Source organism: Myiozetetes cayanensis, unplaced genomic scaffold (assembly GCF_022539395.1).
Source record: "Myiozetetes cayanensis isolate MyiCay16 unplaced genomic scaffold, myiCay2020 scf1, whole genome shotgun sequence".
NCBI classification, from domain to species: Eukaryota; Metazoa; Chordata; class Aves; order Passeriformes; family Tyrannidae; genus Myiozetetes; species Myiozetetes cayanensis.
In genome coordinates, this window is record NW_026086604.1 from 32,249,983 (window position 1) to 32,272,733 (window position 22,751).

At 38.5% G+C, this 22,751-nt stretch overlaps 1 protein-coding gene across 5 annotated transcripts in view; it reads right to left on the reverse strand.

Moving 5' to 3' along the window:
• Positions 1-3,145: 3,145 nt before the first annotated feature.
• Positions 3,146-22,751, reverse strand: part of SULF1 (sulfatase 1) — a 118,241-nt gene continuing 98,635 nt past the window's right edge. For 4 of the 5 annotated variants that reach the window (XM_050318892.1, XM_050318898.1, XM_050318907.1 and 1 more), the window contains 9 exons: positions 19,227-19,443; positions 15,751-15,997; positions 13,939-14,035; positions 13,741-13,835; positions 13,234-13,299; positions 12,558-12,730; positions 11,399-11,541; positions 11,171-11,294; positions 10,150-10,271 (listed from right to left, as the gene is read on the reverse strand). In XM_050318892.1, coding sequence (XP_050174849.1) covers positions 10,165-10,271; positions 11,171-11,294; positions 11,399-11,541; positions 12,558-12,730; positions 13,234-13,299; positions 13,741-13,835; positions 13,939-14,035; positions 15,751-15,997; positions 19,227-19,443 — 1,269 coding nt within the window. In that variant the 3' untranslated portion in view covers positions 10,150-10,164. Of the gene's footprint in view, positions 4,967-10,149; positions 10,272-11,170; positions 11,295-11,398; positions 11,542-12,557; positions 12,731-13,233; positions 13,300-13,740; positions 13,836-13,938; positions 14,036-15,750; positions 15,998-19,226; positions 19,444-22,751 lie in introns of those variants that run through there. The other variant, XM_050318917.1, reaches the window with a different exon arrangement.

Consider the following 22,751-nt stretch of genomic DNA (forward strand, 5'->3'; position numbering starts at 1 on the left):
GCGGCTGAAAGCACAGCAAGGTGTGCAGGGCTCAAGGAGAGGCGCTCTTTGTGTGGCTCTGCACTGACATCTGCTGCCCGAGAGGGTGTAGAGTAACCCTGGGCAGCCCCTCGGTAGCTCAGGCTGTGACTGCTTCCCCTGGGGACAGAAACACATCTCCTTCCGAAATGACTCTTTGGCTTGTACCCCATTTACTGCATACCAGTTCTCACTGCAAAATGGTGTCAGAGCACATAAACAGGACTGTTTTTTGCCCAAAGTAAAGGATGCTTTGTGACAGCATCACGCCTACCAGACAACAGCCATCTACAGCTGCTCAGGCCTCAAGTCTAGGCCTGGGCAGATGCTCCCTGAACAGGGCTGTTGCAGTTCTTGCCTTCTCAGCCTTGACTGTTTTACACACAGATCCTCTCCCACTGTGCTTGCGTGACTTCCACTAAAGATCGCTGCAGGGATCTAAAGGGACTTTGGTGGGGAGAGTGGGGGTGGTCTTTGCTCAGACCTGAACTCTGAAAAAACCTTCACTGATTGTCACAAAAACCTTCACTGTCACAAAAAACCTAGAGGTGCCTGAACTCCAGAACAATGCTCTGATCCAAACGGTTTTGTTTGTTTGGTTGGTTTTGGGTTTTTTTTGTTTAGTTTTGTTTTTTTCCCAAAACTGTTAGTGTACCTTAATGCCTCAGGAACAACAGGATTTACCTGCCAACAACAGCTCCTATGTCCCTGCCCATGGTGTGAGGCTGGAATGAGATGATTTTTAAGGTCCCTTATGACCCAAACCATTCTGGAATTCTATGTCTGTGCTTCTGGAAATGAAGCACTACACATCTTTGCTTTCCTTCACGGTTCAGTTGCTAAGTCTCAGAAAGTGTCTCACGCTGTCCAAGGGTGTGAGGGCAATGCTGGCTGCCCTATTTGAAATTCTAGGAGAAACTTTTCACATAACACTGGTACCTCCCAAAGATGTGCAGACCTTATTCTTCCTCTCCAGCTCCAGGCACTCTTCAGAAAGTAATTAACAATGTACTTCTGTTCAGAATAGACACACCTGCCACTGCTTTGCAGATCAGAAAAAGCCAAGAAGGTCCTCCTCTCAACCCTCCCCTTGCCTTAAGTGCTTGCTGATGAAGTCAGATTAAGGTACTTGTTTTGTTCCTGAGCTTGCAACTGCCTAATGCCCATAAAAGTTTCCTGACAGTCACACCACGTGCTGCTCATGGACTCAACTGCTTCAGCTATGGACAAAAAGTGCTGTACAGAAAGAAATGTGAAAGATATTCAGACAGCAACACACTGCTTAGGATGCATACTTAATATATGACAGATTTTGCCCTCTTTAACTTGGCCTTGTTTTATATTTGATGCATGTTTCCAAGAGAGCAAGGATCAGAATTCATTGCTCCCTGTACCTCTTGGCTACAGAATGTGTTTGTTTTATACCTTCTTTCCTCCACACTCCTGTAAGAGAGCTGTAAAAAACGCTCCCATCTAGTTTAGAAGATAGGGCACTGTCTAAGCTTCTGATAGTTTAGAAGACTGAGCACTGTCCTAGAAGTTTCCTTTTCCTGAGTGAGTACTTCAAGCTCTCAGGTAGGAATGAAGGACAAGTGAATGGGTGACCACACTATTATTGCACTATTCCCTTCTTTATCTCTACCCAAGCATTAAAAGAGAAGACAGCATCTCGCTTGGTTCTTTCAAAGAAGAGCTCTTCCAAAGAATGTAGGGCACATTGCTGGTGCTGGATAATTCCCTGCAAAAGAGAGGACAGGTAGTTGTATGGGACCTTGCTTCAATTTGCCTTTGTCCTTCAAGTCCTCCCAAACTCGCTGGCTCAGCCTGCTCTGCACCCTGTTTTGAAATACATCCTGTACTTCCCAGCGTGCTTTCCTGGGCAGACATCTCTCAGAGGGTCTATCTGGCAGTGCAGTGACAGCTTTTTGAACACTTAGGTTCACCCCCTTTCCTGATTCCCACAAGCTTCACCTGTCACTTCACGTTGGCAGGAGCATCAGTGTCCAAGGACTGTGTAAAAGAAAGAAGAGTACAAGAAGCACAGATTCAGAGGCTGAGTTAAGGTATGAAGCTAATCTTAATTCACAGCCTGTAAAACAAACAGAGTGCAAGTAAGAGAGAGTTTACCTTGAAACCTAAATTCTTTTTTGTGATGACTCTTGTACAACAAGACACTCCTCCTGGCTAGAGATCTGTGGTCCACTCTCGCTAAGCCCTGGGTGTGTCCTGCCTGCTGTGCTTTGCTGTCACAGGGAGAACTCTGCAAGGAGGAGAGAGAGCAGCAAAGCAGGACGTGGCTTTATGTAACCTTGCCTTACTTCTGGGAACTGCTGGTTGTGCAGCTTCCAGGAAGAAAGGATCAGATGGTTTGGCATTAAAAAAAGGTAAAATCACAGCATGTCTTCAACAAAGAACTATATATTATTCACATCTCTAGGAATAATTTATAGCTAACAGAATGTTGTGTGTTATTTTGTTACCTGTTGCTCTAAATGTGGATGAATTCTTAAAGCTTGAACTGTTAACATATTTTTAAAATAAAACTTAATTAGGAGGAAAATTGGATCATCTGGACTTCTATGAAGCAGGTAAAGTAAAACACTTTTTATTTCAAGAAATATTGCTTCTAGACTTTCCCGAAGCCAGAATTGTACTATAAAAGTATCACAGAAATATTATACAAGATTTAAAAACACAGTTTATATCCTAGTAACTTAAAACCTATGTACAAATAGCATCATTCATGACCATAAATATGTTTTTCTATCAATCAGCCCATGACACATACATCAGATAAAGAACTAGTAATTTTAACATATTTACAGAGTCCATCAAAAAGACTGCTTCTTAAAATTATTAATCCTACTAAAAGAATCTCCTTTTTAAAAAAGTTTCAACTTAAAATACAATGTAATGAATGTAAGTTTAACCTGCAGTGCTTGCAATAGCCAAAAAATAATCACTACACTAAATAACATGTAAGAGATAGGAAACACCCGTGAGTTGGACACAATGGAATTACATCTGCTTGAGGTAATTCTCTTTTGTTGTTGTTGTGCTAATTATTTGGAAATGTATAAAAAAGCAAAGGAAAATATTAAGTTTTGAGTAATACAAATGTTCAAAGTAATTTTGGTGTTATACTTCATAAAATTTAATGTTTGGTAAAGTTCAAGAAAAAATTTAGAATACAACAAAAATTATCTAAACTACTATTTTTTAACCTCATGTGCCCTTTGTATCTAAAATAATGGAAATCTAACATGATTTTATCATTCCCTTTAATGCCTGTTCAAAACAAAGAAAGAATTTAAGAATCAAAATGATAATGCTTTCAAGATAAAATCAGGTGGGATGACAGAAGCATTTATCTATTGATGTAAACCTTTTTACCAGTATCAGAAAAAAAAATCAATGGAATTTTAATACTGACAGTATCAACATATAGGGAAACAATCCAATTTAAACAAATCCTTCTACAGTTAACAATTGTTAGCCATACCTTTCTGAGAGTAAATTTAATTAAAGCAACAAAAACATGCAGTATTTGTGCTAAAATAATATTCAAAGAGTCTGTTTCCACAATCCATGCTGTTTACCTCTTTCCTGTCAATCTATTTATTGGTTTCACAATTTCATGAAACAATGAGCAAACTAAGAACCTGTAAGGTATTGGATTCATAAATGGTATGGCATACAGATTTTAAAAGTGCATTTTACTTGAAAGTGTGACATTAAGAATTGCCAGTGGTTAAAATAATTGATGAGAAAGACATTGTGCAGGCATATTGGGTGAAATGAAACACTCATTCATGTTGGGATCATTTGGGAATAGAGAAAGTAACTTGACATCCTCTTCAAAGAAATAATTTTTAGCTTTCGTAGAATGTGCTACTGCATTTCAAAGTTAACACTGTTTCTTCTAATGAAAAACTGGAAATCTTGCTTCCCAGTGGGGAAAGCATGTGCATGTAAATAAGAAAAAAAGGACACAAATACTGAACTGGGCTCAATTTAGCTGCAAAATGTATCTACAATAAACATGGAATGTCAGTTGTCATGATTACTTTTATTAGTCTGCTACTAAGAAAAAGGAGAACTTATTTAACAGTTTACAACTGGATCTAATCCAAGGAGAGTGGAGCTGAGGCACTGCCTTCTACATTTAAGATTTGTGAACTTTCTCCTGCAAGATTCTGTTCTGGTTTTTTTAAGAAAGTTCCTGCTTTCTGGGTACTGATAGGTGAATCCCTAATGGATATGTTTACAGCCTGATGAACAAGAGGTTCATCAGACCTCATGGGAAGATACATTTGATCCTCAAATATATCTTCCATAGTGTCACTATCCTGATGAGCATCTTTTTGAGGAATGCTGATGGGCTGTAGCATAAAGGTATGGCGGGACTCCAACTCTATCAAACCATTTCCACTGAAATCCATATCAAAACGGTCCGATTCTTTATCCTCCATCCATTTTTCAGCTTGATGACTATTTTTCCAGTGTGCGTCATTCAAACTACTTTTCTCAGGAATATCATTGTTTAATTCAAGTTTCCTCTCCTGACTTAAAGTCACTGTGCTCAAAGCAAGGGCTGCAAAGTCCGTTGGCACAATCAGCTGCAACTCTTCTGCACTCAGGCCGCTCGACTCTTCAGCAGAAGTCATTTCCACCGAGGTGAAAGGCGTGGATGATTCGTGCCCATCCCTATTGCTTCGAGCAGTGTTATCCTTGTCTGTTTGATTTTGCTGGTAGTAACTGTTCAGCAGTGCAAACATTCTATCTACATCCTTCAAGTAATTAGTCCAGTCAGCCAGACTAAGTCTAAAGTTGTATCTGTATTCATATACACTTTCATTCACACTGTACAAGTCTTCCAGTCCTTGCCAGTCAATGTCACCAGTGAAACTGGGCAGGTTAGCCTTCCCATCCATCCCATAACTGTCCTCTGTTGAAAGAAAGAATAAAACCTAGTGGTGAACACTATTAAAAGGACAAGTAAAGCTTCCACGTGTGCTTCTACTCCAATTTGCTTGAAAGCACCATTGCTCATATAGTAGGTAGCTCAAAATGTAAGACATTCCACCTCTTCTGTCACCACATGAATGGTTCTGGCCTTGGATATGTTCACAGCTCCTGCTAAACACACAGCAATACTGCCCCTGTCTTCTGCTACATCCTTGGGCTGAGTAAAAAAGAACAAAATCTGGTCTAATGGGGCTTTGTGATGGCATTCAGAGGTAAGTCTTTCCTCTGATTTTTCAGGGCAGGAAAGGTGTTTCAATACACAAATTCACCTTTCCTGAACACTCCAGCAAAATATGCAGTGACCAGACAATGGTTAAGTATAAAAGATGGGACTAACTCTGAAAGCCACTGGTGACCTGAACTTCAATGCTCACGTGAATTTTGTTTCTGGGTAGCTTAAGAAATAAGATCTACAAACTAACCAGACACATTTTATTTAATAAAGGATAGCCAAAGGTGGTTTTGATCTATTTTGTAAACATTGATTTTAATTCAAATGGAGCAATTAGGGGAAATAAAAAGCTGTAAAAAATGTGTGTGAATTAATTTATGGGACTGCACCACTTTGTAAAATAATCTTAAAATATACACAGATAGAGAATCAAGAATTCTTAAGGTTTTGTTTTTTAAAAAAAAACTTTCAAATATCCAACAACCTTATCAAATAAAAAGTCTGAATAAAGGTCATAGATATGAGTCTAAAAGTAGCAATGGAACTGTATTTTTTATTGATCACAGCCAGAAAATGCAAAGACATGAAGGAAACCCATTTCCAAACTATTTTAAAAAGTCACTACTGTAACTATAGTTACTCAGGTTATCAACTGTGGTGTGAAACCTATTTTATATTGACAAATAACACTGAACAGCACTGTTTTATTTAATTCACTGTGCAGACTGGGTTCAGTCCAAAGATTTTAACAACTAAGTGGTCTACAACGAAAAAGTAATCAAGCAATGGAGATGTCTGTCAGGGAAAGTGACAAATTTGTCCTTACAAATGATATTGCAGGCAAACTTTAGTAATTAGTTTACTGGTATGATTTATTCTCCTTCTGAAAATTGTACAGGCAGGTAGGCTAGTAGCAATTACTTTAGAAGTTCAAGTGGCTATAGTCCAACAGTGTGAACTGAGCTCAAATATTCATCTGTACTGAGCCTTTCATCCCTACAGTTGGTTCTTGGCATCTCTATTAATTTGTTTGCATTTTAAATTGCCCTTTCTCATTATTCAAGTAAAACAGAAGATGCAACTTCTGTCTATCATAGATTATATTCTTTGCTTCTTACTAGCTCGGGATTTCATAGTGCAAAGAATGTCTCCAATATTTAGTCCATCATATGGAAAGTCAGAAAAATACCACTATGGTCAGAAAAAAACTTTGAGATTTTCTTATGATGTGGGGCCTTATTCTGCTCCCACCAGAAGGACATAATTTTCCGTACTTGAAAACACTTGAATATTTGCTCGTTATTTTTTCACTTCATGCAATTGTAAATATTTGGCAACATAAAATTTAAATATTTTCTTTTTTTCAAATCAAGGTCTAAAATTTATTTATTTATTTATTTATTTCAAACATTTGGCAAACTTCCTGTTTCAGGAAGAAACACGAGCTTTTTGGATTTGGTAGAACAGCTATGAGAGAGCGTCTTCCTTCTTTCTTTTCCTGAATGAGACAAGAGAAATGAAATGATGGCATGGCCACTTGAGAACCACCTTGGCAAGTCAAATATAGGTAATTTGTTTCCTGAAACAAAAGATAGTTCCATACCACAGAGATTTCAAGAAAGAGGACTTACTCTTCCAGTGCTGAGAGGCAAAAAGGGCCCTAGAAAACATCACAGGCAGGGATGCTTTTTCAGGGTTTTTCAGGGATGCTTTTTTTTTGGTAATTTAGTCACCAAACCCTCTAACATATTAACCACATGATGATATTTAAATTTTTCTCTGTTATTATTTCTATTGATAGTTTTGTATTTTTTTTTTTCATTTCTTTCATGCATCACAGCCTGTATAGGAAAACAAACTGCTGTAGGGACAATAAGTGGCCAAAGCAATTTGCTATGTTATGGCAGAAACTCAAACAGGAGGGGTGTTTGACCAGTAACTGGTTTGGGGATGGACCTGGGCAGCGCTGGGGCAAAGAAGGAGCCAGAAAGGTTTTTTTGGGCCCAGAAGAGCCTCTGCTGCCCGTCCCCGGCAGTGGGACAGAGGGTTGAGCTGAGCAAGCTGGAGTGGCAGGCTGGGCAGTGGGAAAGTCATGGGATCAGTAAAGAGGAACAGGGTTTTTCAGGAGCCTCAGCAGCAGGGCAATGGGACTGTGCCATGGAGGAGTAGGATCAGAAGGAGTTTTTTGTATTCCTACAAAACAGCTGAAAGTCTGAGCTACATGGTCCTTCACACTGGATCTAACTTTTACCCTCTAAATGTGGCACTGTTTCTGCAGTCCCAGAGATGTTTCACAGCTGGAAAGGCATTGGGAATTTTTCCTTGATCTTCATGTCAAGCAGGAGAAAATAGCTTGTTTAAATGCACAGGACAGAGGTAACTTGTATTCATACATGTTAAACAAATGGAAAAGTGAAGTCTTAAGGTCCCAGAGCTGACTATGTTGGTTGACTGAGCAAGTTACCTCACATCTTAATCCCACAACTTGCAGTAAGCCTGAAATTTTCCCACTGAAATCAAAGCATACAGAGGGAAGAAGAGAGGAAAGAAAGGGTTTTCCCCTGTAAGAAATTTCATTACAAGTAGATATGAAACAGGAAAGTGCAGATGACTTGCATTTGAGGAACAGCATGGCAGTAGTTTCCTTGATCAATATTTTGGAATTTATCAGCTATGACACAGATCCAGAAGAGAGAAAAATTGCTGCTAACTGTTCACAGCAAAACTTATTCAGCTTTTTTGTTTGTTTGGTTTTAAATAAAGCATTAGTTAAGCTTTGCTCTCCATTTATCATACCCTGGAGTCTGATGATGCCATCTGTGGATGTATTGTCTCAAAACTCAGAAGAGACTTGATTATGTCTCCTCTGAGACTAAAGACAGTTCAGTACAATCATATCCTGGGTGGCTTTGAAAAACTTCAGACAAGTGGGAGAGGAGAGAGGAACATGCAGTTCACACATCCTGTTGTCAGCTATGCCTGCAGAGCCACATGCTGTCCATCACAGCACAGAGGTGACACTAGTTCTTCCCTGCTGAAGCTCTCTCCCTGTGTTAAGCAAACAGCACTATATTGGCTATTTCCATACCGACCTATTGCCCCAGTGTTTAATTGCAACACAAGTAGTGCAATTCATGGCATTTTGAACTGGAAACAGGTCTGAGTGAAGTACATGATTTGAAGGAAGCCTAAAGAGCAGCTCAGATGATTTAGCAGCACAGGGCTCTTCCTTTCTTGTTCCATTTGTTTCTCTGCAGGCATCAAGAAAAGGATCCCCTAAGAGATGGTTTTAATGATGCCTGATAAATTCGTTTTAATAATTTAATTTTGTTTTGTTTTAGAAAAGAAAAACATATTCCACCAAGGTGGGACTTGAGCCAAAATGTTGAACCCAGGCACCTCCATATATTGAGAAACTGGGTGTCTGGAGCAATAATGCTTGTGTTATACTGTACCTGCTATTTATCCCAGTAGTAAAATGTTTATTTTATGTTCTGTTGGTATTAGAAGTTAAAATGTTTTTGTTACTAAACAGTGTAGCAAGATATAATTTAAAGATTAATCCGATGTGCTCTACTATTTCATGCAATCCTACAGTTCAAAAATGCCGTTTCTGTTGGATCTGTAGTTAAAATGAGGAATGCTCACAAGGACACCTTCTAATTAAAGACTTAAAAGCATAATTATAGGGATTACTTTCTATCATTGCAGTAACCAGTTCCCAGCGGGCTGTAACGAGCAATGCAAACATCGGGATATCAACCAAACGAAAGCTTATCATTTTCCTAGATCCCAAAACTACTCAAGTGAGAAAACAAAAAGTTGGCTGTGAGAAAAATTAGCTGCTTAAATTGGAGATCTATAAAACATTGAAATACATTAGTTTAATTGTTCCCTGGCTGCTGGAAACATTAATGACAAAGTTCTTTTCAGAAGACCCTGTAAAAAAAGTTTTGTGTAGACTCATATGCCCCTTGGACTCAGTTTACCTCTCAGTAAGCAGTGTATATCAGGAGTTACTCCTCCAGAGTGCACAGAGATGAACATGCACAAAAATGATAAACTGTGAAAAGGAGTCAAGTCTAAATATGACACTCGACAGATGTTAATCTGTTTTTCACCCTGAGGACAAGTACTGCTCAATGAACAGCAAGTGCAGTACTGTTAAGACCTGCGGTTTTTCAGTCTCTTCAGGTTTTTGCTTTATGTTTGACTTGTTTCTCTAGCAGCAGACACAGGCCTCTGCATGATAAACAAGTATATAAATATACAATAAGTATACTTGGAAGCAGAAAATTATACTTGCAAACAGCCTACTTGCATGTAGGTTCAAGTGTTAGGTATAAAAAACCTCACCTGGTGCCCTTCCTCAGTTCAAATAATATAACCCTTTTAAGAAATTTCATTTCATGCTTGTCTGATCTGGTCCCAGCCCAAAGGAGCCTCATCTTTCTGCCATACTTATACTGAACAGTCTCCTGCTGGCTTCTGAGCACATGCTGCTCATATTTGAGCACTGCTTTTCCTTAAAGCAGCATCTGCCAGCATTTCCTAAAGCCAGTGAGAAGATTTTACTTTACTTTCATAGGTTTGATTAGGTTCTTTGTACTGCAGAAAGCTTTTTAAGCACATTTGGTTTACATTTAAAAAGCAGCTGTTACAGACTTCCTAAAGAAAACCAGAAAAAAACCTCCAACCCATCCAAAATCCACCCAATAACATGAAAGCAACCCAAAAGAGGTGGTTCTTTTTGTGTCATTTTCCTTGAGTAAACATCTAAGAAATACAGGCATGAAATGTGAGCTGTATGAAGTCTTGCTATGACAATGAGCTACGTTAAATGCAGAACGGTAGATCTAAAAAACAATGGCCAAGTTCAGTGTAGAGTAGTTAGAAAATGCATGCATCAAAAGCTATGCTGTGTGCAACACGGCAGGATACAGACATTAGTTGGAATGGACTGGAGTCATGCAATTATTTGGAAAGAAGCTGCTGAGTAGAATAAAAAAGTGTGGATACCTGTGTGGATCATAGCTTCCTCCATCTTTATTTCCTGATATAGGAAAATACAAGAGTAACTTTTGTTAGTGTTTAGAACTTGTAAAACCATTCACAATGTAGTTTTCCATGCACAGCATCTAATTCCTAAAAAGAAATGTACTGTGTTAAATAAAGACAGAGCTGCAGTCCAACAGAGATTTCCTGGAAGTTTTATATAAAAGAACTGAAAAACCACAGTTTTTCAAACATAATAAAACCCCCATACAATCAGATATTGTAAAAAAGAGAAATATTTGTAGATGAAGAGAGAGATAAAAAGATGCAACACCACAAACTATGTAGAAGGGAATATTCCTGTAAAAAAAATGAATCACAGTGTTCAATCGACCAGAGTTAAGTGTAATGAATTCCAGAGATATGAAGCAAAAATACTGGTTATTTTTGTATTCGGAGACACTTGTAAAGAAATATTGTTTTCTTAAAAATCTGGAGGAGACTACTGCTGATTAGAAGTTCACAATGTTAAGTCTCAGTTGTGGTGTAGGGCCTGAAGTTGTTCTCATAGGCAGATAGGAATCTGAGTAAACACAAGTTTTAATACCTCACCCGGTACTGGGAGGCAAAAACTAACCAAATAAATCCTGCAACAGAGAAAAGAATTATGATTATGAAGATTTGAGTGTGCTTGTTATGGATTAGTTGCAAAACCATGATATCTTTTTTGTAGCATTTCTCTCAAATGCTGTTGTTTGCCATCAGTATCTGTTGAGAATAACCTGTGCAAACTCGCAAAGAAGCTTCCTGGTCATGTGGTTGTGTAGGTGTATATGGACCATTCCAAACTGTCCAGAACAACACTTAGGGGAGTGACACTTCATGCATGTAATTAGTACTTAAGTAGATGAAAAAAAGAGAATAAAACGGAAATAAAGACTACTATTTATCTTGTACCTGTTTCAAGTCCCTTCGGCCTTGGATTGCACTGCTTATAACCTTGACAGCTGCGCAGTTCCATCAGCTGTATGTGTAACTGATTTAAAATGCCTCTTTCCACTGTGTGCACTGTGTTGGTCAGCTGAGAAGGAGAGGAATGGAGGGAAACAATACTCGTTAACAGAAACAGAAAAAACCCTAGAAGAGTCTGGTGAACAGCATTTTGTAACAGGGAATGGGGTTTACCTGATAGGGATCAGTGTTCATATCAAAATATTCCAAGAAGCCAGTTGCAAACTCACAAAAGAGAAAATTGTGGGTGTCATTAACTGTTCGCAAACACCAGTAAGTGTTGTTATTCGAGCTTGTGCAAGCACAGAAGGAGCCCACTGTAGTTAAAGAAACAAGTTATTAGTTTTCTGTGAAAAGTATGCCTGTTTCTCCTACCAGTATCTTTAATTCCAAAAATAAAACATTGCCTTATATTTAGATTTATATTTATTTAGATTAGAATACTGCGATTAACTGTAAAAGTATCAAAGTTTTTTGAACAAACTTCATAGAAATAGTAATAGTATTATAATACATTAGCTCTTCTTTAAACTACAGACTGTGTCAAAGGGACATTTTTTTACCCCATGACTGTTGCTGGAGCACTGCTAGAATGCACAGCAATATGAGAACTCCTTTCATAACTATTTGTAACTCCACAGTTAAAAAGTAATGAGCCAATTTAATTGTTGTCTTTAAACCAAAAATCATGCATATGACTACTTTAGGTACATTTAAAATGTAAAATACATATTAGCAGAAGTCACAGTGCAATCAGAACAGATTGTCACTAACAGACAATTTCTTTCTCCAAGTGAAAAGTTGTTCTTAGCAAATATTCTGCTGGGACTCAAATATGTTGCAACTTAATCATCACCTTATCTTGAAGAAGTTTTTGAAAGTAAAATTTTCAACCACTTTTCTTTCTCCGTCACCAGAGATGAGAAATGTAATTTTTTTGTTAATGCAGGACACTGAGAGATGTTGAATTATGCCTTAATAGGATAGTTTTCTTTATACCTTGGAATTTAAAGAGACTGAAAATATCTTTTACCTTTAGTTTTTGTTCATATACACCACATGAGTGCTATACCGTTGCAGTTTTAAAATTATTTTAGCATATAAAAAATGGGAATAATGAGAAGAATTCATAAGGGATAGTATGTGCATTTGCTTCATGATAAGTTGTTTACTATACACTTTGAAATAAAAATGTTAAAGTTTAAGTAGACCTGTGCTTAAGTTTGTGACAGCACTAGAAGTCAAAATAATGCTCTGATTGCACTAAGTGGAAAAACTGTAATAAGAGCAGAGGATAACCTGGATCACATTTGCACGTGGACATAAGACTTACAGTTCCAGAACGGAGCTGTTTGCCAGTGGTTGTTGTCATGCGTAAAACACGTCAGTCCAGGAAGGCTGCACTCGTCTCCTTTCTTCTGGCGCCTTTTCCCCTTCCTTTCCTTCTTCCTTCTCCGGTTCTCTTTGAACAGCTGCAGTTTGCCATCCACTTCCTGTGCTGCTTCTCTGTTTAGAGAGAAAGTTGGGAACAGCTGACTAAGAACAGTCTTTGCTTGGTTAGCAACAGCACTAACAGCTTTTATATATCTCTGGGTTTTTTGAAGGTGTGAAGATGAAAATATGACTTTCTCCTATCTCAGCTTCCACCCCTGCTATTGTGACAAGGTGTTCTCTTCAGCAAGCATGAGAAATGATGCACTGCTGCATTTACGTTCTACTAGATCTTTTTAAAAAGATGATTGATCGGTTTCTAATTATTTTCATCCATTTTCTATAAATAGGCTTAAAAAATATTATCCATAAGTTTTCACAAACTGGTCCAAAACTACTGAATGTTTCTTGTGAGAGCTTGCTGCATGTGACCTTTACTTTTCCCTACCCTCCCTTCCTCTCTAGATAAAAAAACTCCAACGAAACTCAGAACCAAAAAACCACCAAGTCCCAAAACCTACATTTCTCCAGTCACCAAAAAGCCAACTATGAGAATGAGAGGCTAATAACAATCTTACTTGAAAGGATGAAGATGGCTCTTGAGTTTCTCTTGGGCCTTCACCCCTTTCTCTTTATTGTAATAGCTACAGGAAAAATAATTAGAAATTATTAAGTCATGAAACTATTTTCACCACAAAACCAAAACAGAAAAATACTATCTTGGACATTTTCTTAAGAAACTATACAGAATGACCTACAATTTTCACTTCATTTAAGAAAGTTAAGTCTGTGTGAATGATCCTATGTGAGGTTGTAACAAAACTAAATCTGGATTCAAACATGATAGTGGAATACAAACATGACAGTGGAATACAAACATATTTCATCTTAAATTGTTAAAATTTATCTTCTTGTGATTTGCAGTAGCTTCTACTCATAAAATGTATCTAGACTAAAATAGGTACCTACAATGGTTATAAATATCAATAAAGCTTAGGTTTTTTATTTTCCATCTCAAAAACCCTTGAAAATGTGTAACCTTAGCAATCAGTGTAGTTTTCAGTATTTAATGCCATCTCTCTTACCTCTGTTTACTACAGTCACATTCATCTGGTTTTCTTCTCTTTAGATGTCCTCTAACTTCCCTCAAATTCTTAATTTTGTCTTGGAGAGCTTCAATCTGCAGAGAACAGTTCCGAGTTTCAGTTATTTCGACATTTCAATCATTCTTTGAAAAGGTAGCAGTGCAAAGAACTTCATTCAGGTTTTAAAATACCTCTTACCTCCTTATCAATGTAAGCCTTGTGGTCCTTCCAGGCTCTGGCAGATTGGTACAGCTCCCTCTCACAGTGGATAGTGTCATTTGGAAGAATAAAACATCTGTAGATGTCAGTTTAAGAAACAGAAAAAGAAGGTCAGTGGTTTCCCAGGTGCCTACTCATTTTTGATCTTTCTTCTGACATGCCTCATAAATTAATTTTAATATTCTGTTAATAAATAAATAAACTCTACCAGGCCATCTTATGGTGACTTAATAATAATAATAGTGTTCATTTGTTTTCTTTGGAAAAAAATATCCTCATCCATGACAGATGCTCTCTACCTGCTAAGCAAAAAAATGCATTAACATTCTTAATCAATTGGAAATTAAATCTGTTCAGAGTTTAAGTCTCTTGTTAATCAAATGTGCCATTGTTTATTTAACCACCAGCTTAATCAGAACCCTTCTTTTAATTTTTGAGAAGAATAGCAGAAAAAAGATGTAGATGCTTATCTCTTCCCATGTTATCCTGTTCTGTTTTTTGCCTCAATCAAAGAATTCTTAAAGCAATGCTGTATTCTGTAAAGGTCAAAACACTTTATTGAGAAATAATAACTTTTCTGAAAAAATATTTAAAGTTCTATTAATTCCTTGATTGGAAATTATCAATGTAAAAAAAGGGATGACTTTTACTTATTCAGAACCAACTTTTATGTTTTCCTTAAAAAAAAATAAAGAAAGAAGAAAAAAAGAAATAAATGCTTATGTTTTAAATACAGTAAAAGGGATTAAACAGAGATTTTTGTTGTCTGCATCTTCCTGGCTTTTCAGATCACTCACATTAGCTTTTTTAAGCTAAAAAAATAATTTGAGATGTTTGCCTTTTCATTCAGATTTAGTGTAGGGCTAAAAATTGAAATCTAAACATCATTTAGGATAGGAAAGTGATTGCAGATTTCTTCAGGATCATAGAATCCTAGAATGGTTTGGGTTGGAAGGGACCTTAAAGATCATCTAGATCCAAATTGCCTGCCATGGGCACCCACTAGACAAGGTTGCTCAGGGCCACATTCAACCTGGCTTTTAACACTTCCAGGGATAGGGCATCCACAGCTTCTCTGGGCAACCTGTTCCAGTGCTCTACTACTCTCTGAGTAAATAATTTCTTCCTAACATCTAGTCTAAATCGATCCTCTTTTAGGACTGATTTTTTCCTCCTTGTCCTATAATTTTCTGTCCATGTAAAATATCACTCTCTCACTTTTTTGTAAGACCCTTTTAGGTACTGGAAGGCTGCTATAAGGTGTCCCCAGAACCTTCTCTTCTCCATGCTGAACAGCCACAGCTCTCTCAGCCCGAATAAACAGGTCTAATGTATCTTAGGTAATGCTAATGGCTGCAAACAACTAAGCATTAAGAGACATGATGTAAGTGATCTAATCTATCCTCATGTAGAGTGGGATTTCAGTCATCTCAAATTTGGGCCTCTGTGTTAAGCTGGAAGCCTAGACTATAATGAACAGCAGTCGCATCAGCTTAATGGGGCGATTAATCCATCATAAAATGTATGTTTTGATATGGAGGATGAATCTGCCTCTGGAGATGCCTACTCCTCCTCAGAAATAAAACCTAAACTAGAGGCCTCCTTTTAAAAGACATATACTAAATACAAAAGATTCCACTTCCTAAAAAATACAACTCAGGTTTATCTAAAATCCATGATGACAGTTTTAAGTTCCTAAATATTTGATGGAGAGAGTGAGAACACTATTAGAAAATGACGATTTCATTTGTAGAAGAAAAAAAAAAACAAGCACAGAAAAAGCAATCATACTTGTGTGTCACTCTAACAGAGCTGGGTTGACCTATGGCGTCAGTGCCATCAGCGAACATCGCATCACCAACAGCACCAGCAATTTCCTCTGTTCCTTCCTCATTGCCAGCATTGTGACGCTTGGTGATACTCCTGGTCTTTAACACCTGTAATTCTTCTTCTTCCAGATTTATGTCATATATTTCACCTTCAAATTCCACAGACAAGGACCGGGTTTGGCGCGTGTGAACAAATCGGGGTTTGTATTCTGAAGCAGAAGAAAGAAATATTTCCAGTTGAATGTACATATCTACATGACCCATGCCCTGAACACAAAACATATCCCAAAGAGCAAGAATGATGTTCAGCAAACCCAGCTTATTTTTCCTCTGACTATACAGAAACTTATTTAACGATTTTTGGCACATTGTGACCCTCACTTTCATGAGTAGCACGTAATTTCTATTGCTTCAAGGTTTGCTTTTCACGTTAGTCTGACCTTCTGCCACAGTTAGCATCTATATCTGCAAATAAAATCAGTATCTCAGAAATCAGGTATCTAGAAAGAGATACTAAAAAAAATCAGAGACCACCACAGGATTAGAAACCACCTTAGAAAATTAAACCATTCACCACTGTGAGACAAGTGCAAATTGGCACGTGATATGTTTGACTTACACTTTAAAATAAAATGACTTTTTAAATGGTTAACACCTTTTCCTTTTTAAAGGTAAGAATTGAAATGGTATGAGTCCATCAGATTTCAGTCTATGTGTATCTGTATGTATCTATATGTACATATGTACCTATACTTTGACACACACGTCATCCGTATTTATGTGTGCAAGTCATAGATCACCAAAAAGTTGCTGCATTGCAGAGCTACAGTGAGATTTATGATGTCGCTTTCCCCCCTTGAAAGCTCTGAGCTTAGCAGGGTTACAGCTCTTTTAGTTACTGTGTATGTGAGTAAGACTAACGAGACAATTAACTCTTTGAGGGATTTTTAATGTTATGTACAAGAAAACCTGTGTTTGGGCTCAGACTGAAAGACCTTAACTTCTTTTGCTAAATGCACTTGACTCAAACTAAGCTGATAAACCCCACAGTCAATACCATACCAAAGCATGTTCTGTCTAGCAACACCACACACAGAGAGCTCTAGAACTACAAAATTCATCTTGTAAAAAAATCAGGGTATTTCCATTTGTTACATCTATGCTGAGCACACCTATGTCACCTAACAATTCTTCATGCAGCAGAAAATAGCAGCTGTAAGAAAGTACTGCCTTTGTCAGGCAATGTCAGTTCTACTTGAAGTTTTTATGTCAGTGTCTTTAAGAACCTCACACTGAACCTCTCCTGCAAGACTCTTTTAGAAGTGCAGACAGTGAGCCTGATTCAACTTTTTCTTCAAACCACCCTGTCCTGAGGGTTGCCTGCTGTCAGGTGAAAAAAGACTTCTTAGTCAAGGCAGTGAAGACATTAATCTTCCTGAACAGAAAATCTAGTTTTAAAGCATCTTTCTGATCTATAGCCATATTACTCTTTAATAAAATTATGCAGAAACATTCACAGGGTCAGATGGGATGATTTCTTCCATTTAACAGCCTCTGATGATACTACTTAATAAGCAAGTGACTGAAAGGATGGAATATATAAGCATCTCATCCACATGTAGCCTGGGGACTGAGGCCTGAACTCCTCATTCCCTTAACAATGTCTCTTCATCATGAGTCTTTCTCTCCAGTACTCAGAAGAGTGATAAGGCTGATTTGGAGGAGGCAGAGGAGGGAAGAAGCATTAGAATGTTGTAAAGGAGGAAAGCATAACAAAGAAACATTTTCTGATGCCTCCTGCAGATGTTTTCCTGCCTTTCCCTGTTTTCTCTCCCCAGGTAACTTCCCTTGGTTGCGATTCCCATTCAGTCATTGCTCGTGACTCGGCAACACCTCTTTCCAAGCTATGCAGCAGTTATCTCCCTTTGAAAATGTCACTTGAGGAAACATTCCCCAATTTGAGAATCACACTGGTAGCCTGTGGCATGTAGAGTTTCCAGCAGAGGTCTGCTTGCACACATTGTGAGGTTCCTTAGATCATATTAAACAAATGGAAGAAATTGTATCAGGGCAGCACTTATTCTGAACAATGAGACAGCTTAAGACAGACAATATTGTTATTGATTGTAAAAAGAATGTTAGGGATTCTTGTTCACATCTAGAGTGGAGCTCTAGATAAGGAAATATTTTTAATTATACTGAAATTATTTTCTTATTTCATAGACATCTGTGCAGCATCTTCTAACTTCTCTGTTTCTCATAGGACTTCACTATCTTCTTGCTTTAAAGACCCATCTTTACTTTATTCACCAGTCTAGTATTCTAATTAGAGTGCAAGAGAATACAGCCTGCTCTTGAACCAAGTCTGAAATCCGGGTCTGCTTCTACTGCTATAGCTACAGAACTTCCCTTTCATTGCTTGGCAGAGAGAAGAAAATACTTGCTCTATTTAAAATTGTGGCTTCTTTAAACAGCCTTCTTTTGTAGAAATCATTACCAGAAACAAACGCGTCCTAAACCCCTCTTGTACATTCCCTTCAGCCCATGCTCCACTAGAGGACACTGCAATCTCACTCGTGTCCCTGCGGGGATCCCGCTATGGACGTGCAGGGAAGTGAGAGCCGAGCAGCGTTGCAGTCCGCGACCAGCCCCAGCACCACAATGTAAAGGTGTCTTGCGGGTTGTCACTGAACAGCGAGTGAATTCAGCGCTGATGATGAAAGAAAACACTTGCACTGGCCACCTTGGCGAGGAACGGCACCGATCCGCCCGCGGATGCCACCGGGTTGTTATGTCTGAGCAGCGCGAGAGGTGGCACCAGAGCATCGCCGCCGCCACCAAATGCAGCCTAAAGGCTGTTCCTCACTGTGATCCAAAGGGCAAATATTGTTATTATTGTCACAATTGGAATCACAGAATGGTTTGCCTTGGAAGGGACCTAAAAGACCATCTAGTTCCAACCCCCCAGCAAGGGCAGGAACACCTGACACTAGACAGGTTGCTCAAAACCCTTCCAACCCAGCCTTGAACACTTCCAGAAAGGGGGTATCCAGGACTTCTCTGGATAACCTGTTCCAGTGCCTCATCACCCTCGCAGTATTGAATTTCTTCCGAATAGCTAATCCAAACCTACTCCTTTCCAGTTAAAAGCCATTGCCCCTTGTCCTGTCACTACATAACCTTATAAGAAGTCTCTCCCAGCTTTAGGTCCCTTTAGGGAGTAGTCTTACCTCTTGCCATGGTTTAAGCCCATTATCTTTAAGCTTAGTATCTCTTTAGGTACTTATTACAGTGGCAATTATGTAGAACCTGACTACAAACTACAGATGTCTTCATTAGACATGGAGGTGAAAGCAAGAGCACACTGGTAGGACAGCGCCTCTGCTAGCCATTTCCCCTGCTCTTTGCCTCAGAGCCCAAGAGATAAATAACACTTACTTTGCGCGTTAGGGTTTCTCAAGAACTGTCTTTGATTTTTTCTCTGGGCCCTGCTGTTTCGATAATCAGCATCTCCACAGTTGCAGTCTTTGTCTTTACCACTGTATCCCCGGGAGTGAATGCTGCGGGTTCTCTTCCTGATGGCAAGTATGTCGCTAGGCACCTTACACTTGTGAATTCGAAGTTTGCCAGAAGCATCCTCTGTGCACTGCCATTTCTGTGAGAGGGAGAAATGGAGATGATTTCCCAGCAGCCTTCCAAATCCCTGCTGCTTTCAGGTGGATTGTAAAACAACACAGGTAAATTTCTTTAAAAATTTAAGCAGTCCTTTACATAACACATTGAGAAGGGAAAGATTTTAAGGCAGAAATTCACTCGCACTCTTCCCAACACCTTTCTCGTGCTAGGCAAACGTAAGCTTGAAAGAAATCACTGCAAATCTGCATTAAAAAAATACAAACCAGACAAAAAAAAAAAAAAAGATATATAAATCAAGAGTATCTAGACTAAACACATACCTGAAAAGAGCAAGTAAAAATCTTAATTTTCTGAGCCAAGGTGTACAACTGTCAGGGCTGTTTTCACCACCTCTTCTTTTTGTTTGACAAAACCAAACTTTTTTTCTTTGTTCTGTGACTCAGAATTTCTAACATGACTCAGGGAAAAATAAAAAAAAACCCACAGATGAAGAAGAACTGGTTCAGTTGAGAATACTTTGGAAAGAAAAGGACAAATTGCAAATGTAATCTATAGAAAAATACACAAACCACTCCCTACAGCCAGCAGGTGCAAGCTTGGGGAAGAACCTCAGGGACAGTAAACAAGAAATTATCTTGGATAAACTCCTTTCAATATATAAGTCTAGAGATTTGTGCCAGACTTGGGAGGAAAAGGTGCAGTCTAGAAGGAGTACCTGTAAAAAGCATTGTATGTGTGCTGAATATCAGAGCAAGTGTGGGAGAATGAGAGGAAACAGAGGTTTTTTTCCAGTTTGTCTGCACAATATCTGTCTGACTTAATTATCAACATCACTGAACCAGATGGAAGATTCCAGGTGGATTTTTCCAGTGGATCCACTTACCTTCACATATCAAATTAAAAAGCAACAGGGACTTTAATTTCCTTTCCACATGACACTGTCTTAAAAAAGGTAAATGTAAATGAAAAAAAATATATGGATAGGTGCTGAGAGATTAGGGCTCCTTTGCCCATGCCCAAAGCTTGACATATAGGGTACTCGAAATACACTACACAAACTAAGAAGCCAGTGAAGATTTTGAGTCAGTAGTAGTCTGAATAACAATAGGGAGAACTAGAAATAGCAGTGTTTATTTATAATTTTGATACAACCATAAATGACTATGACCCAGTGAGTTTAGTTCACTTTTTGCATCCTAAGCCACAACGACCAGAGTTTGCATACAAAGCAATTAAGTTTGGCTGGATATTGTAAAGAACAAAACTCAATAACACTATTGATATCTGGAACCTTTTAGCTGCAATTTCAGTGAAGTTTCCTATAATGTGCCCTTTTTTTGTTTCCCAGCACTGAATATCATAAATAGCTTTCTCTTGCCTCATTAATAATAACAAGACAGTTAGATGCTGCTGGTCCTAATGGAGTCCCCAACTTAATTTTTGAAATGGGCACTGATATCAGAGCATACACATTTCGGTAAGTTCCATTAACTAATGGCTGCTCTGGACTGTTTTGGGGATGCTGTCATGCTGACTGAAGAATGAAGAAAGAAAACTAAGCCTTCAGGAAGATTTACTGACCTGATAACCTGAGGGATGAGCTGACGTGGGTCTGCACCACAGCACGATGAGAGCACTCCCTGGCCTAACATGTGGGCTGAGTTAAAAGATAGATTCCACGCAGAGATCTTGCCTGTGGATTGGCATGACTGATCTCAGAACAGTAAGCCATGTGTAAAAGGACATCAACTTGACCAAGTCTATGGCTGCCTGAGAAATTACACTCATGCCCAGACTTGAAGTGTAAACATACACCTACAAGTGACAACGTGACTTTGTACAAGTAAAAGTGTCCAGGAGCCGTAAAGTTTTGCAGAGTTTATTCTGCAATAGCATGTGCACTCTTCCTACCACAGCAAGAGATGATTGTTACAGGATAAGAGCTGACTGCACCACTGTATTTCCTGTGTTTATTGGGTACATGTTACAGTTATAAACATATGGCAGTCTTTAATGAGTCTCAAAAGCACCATTTTAAAGTAGAATAAGTATTCTCTTTGTCTAGCATTAATTACAGCAAGAGGTTCTAGGAGTGGCTTCAATAACCATTTAGATCATTTTTAACAATATTATGACTAAGAGTGAAACAAGACTCTCTGTGTCTAGTACAAACCAATAATGGTTCTCTATTCAAAACAGAAATTAAATGTGATTCATTTCCTCTTTTTTTTTTTTAAATTTTTTTAATTTTACTTTAAAAAGTGTCATTATAAAGATGCTGTAGAGTTCTAAGATGGAATTTTCAGTCTAACTTTCCTGAATCCCTGCCCATGCCAGCGTAATCAGGCACTGAGCATGCATTATGCAGTAAGTTGTAATGGTCCTTCTGCTCATCTTTAGATCTATAAAATGCATTAATGGACCTAAAAGAAGATTGTGACTGAATGCACTGCCCTTTCCCTTCCCCTGTTTCCTACCTTCCTTCCCGCTATGAATACCAAACTATTCTTTGAAGTCCAGGAACATTAGGTTTGGTTTCTGGATCACCATTTCTCCATCAACTAAAAAAAAAACAACACTGGCTTATACACAAACTAAATATGTCTTCATTAAATTTTTATTTGTATATGATTTATTTTCCCCATGTTTATCTTTTTTCTTACAGTGATATTTCACAAGACACCTAAGCCAATCTAACAATTCATTGTTGCCATAGGAATGTGGGATAGTCCTTACTTGGGCTGCATGCTGATTTAAGAAACCCTGCACTGATTTACTCTCAGTTCAGCAGGAGAAAAGAAGACTAACTCAGAATTAAAAAACCTAAACTAATCATGTTGTGAAACCCAACCTGTGTCAGCCTTTTCCCCTGTCATTGACTCATCTTTTCCTTCTCTCATCTCATTTCATCACCTACCCTCCAACAACTATTTCCCTCTCACCTCAGCTCCCCACCTTCAGTTTACATTCTGCCTCAATTTAGCTTCAGAGGGGAAGCACAGGTGAAAGAAGACCTTCAATGCTTCCACACTAGTGTCCTGAGTCCTGAAACCCCACACCTGAAAGCTAGTGGGACTTAACCCCCACTGAGAGGGGCTTTGCCAGTTTACAGCCATCCTGAACCAAGCAGGGTCTGTTCTGCCTATGCACTTGGAGCCTTGGCTGGATCTGTGTGTGCTGGCTGCCAGCTCTCCCCAAAGTGCTCCCTGCAAATTGCAGAGGCAACTTAGGAGAGGTAAAGGTGTAAAAGGAGTGGGCAGCTAAGGACTTTGGGTTTGTCCAGTTCAAAACAAGGCATGGCTCTTGTTGCAACATAGAGCTACATAA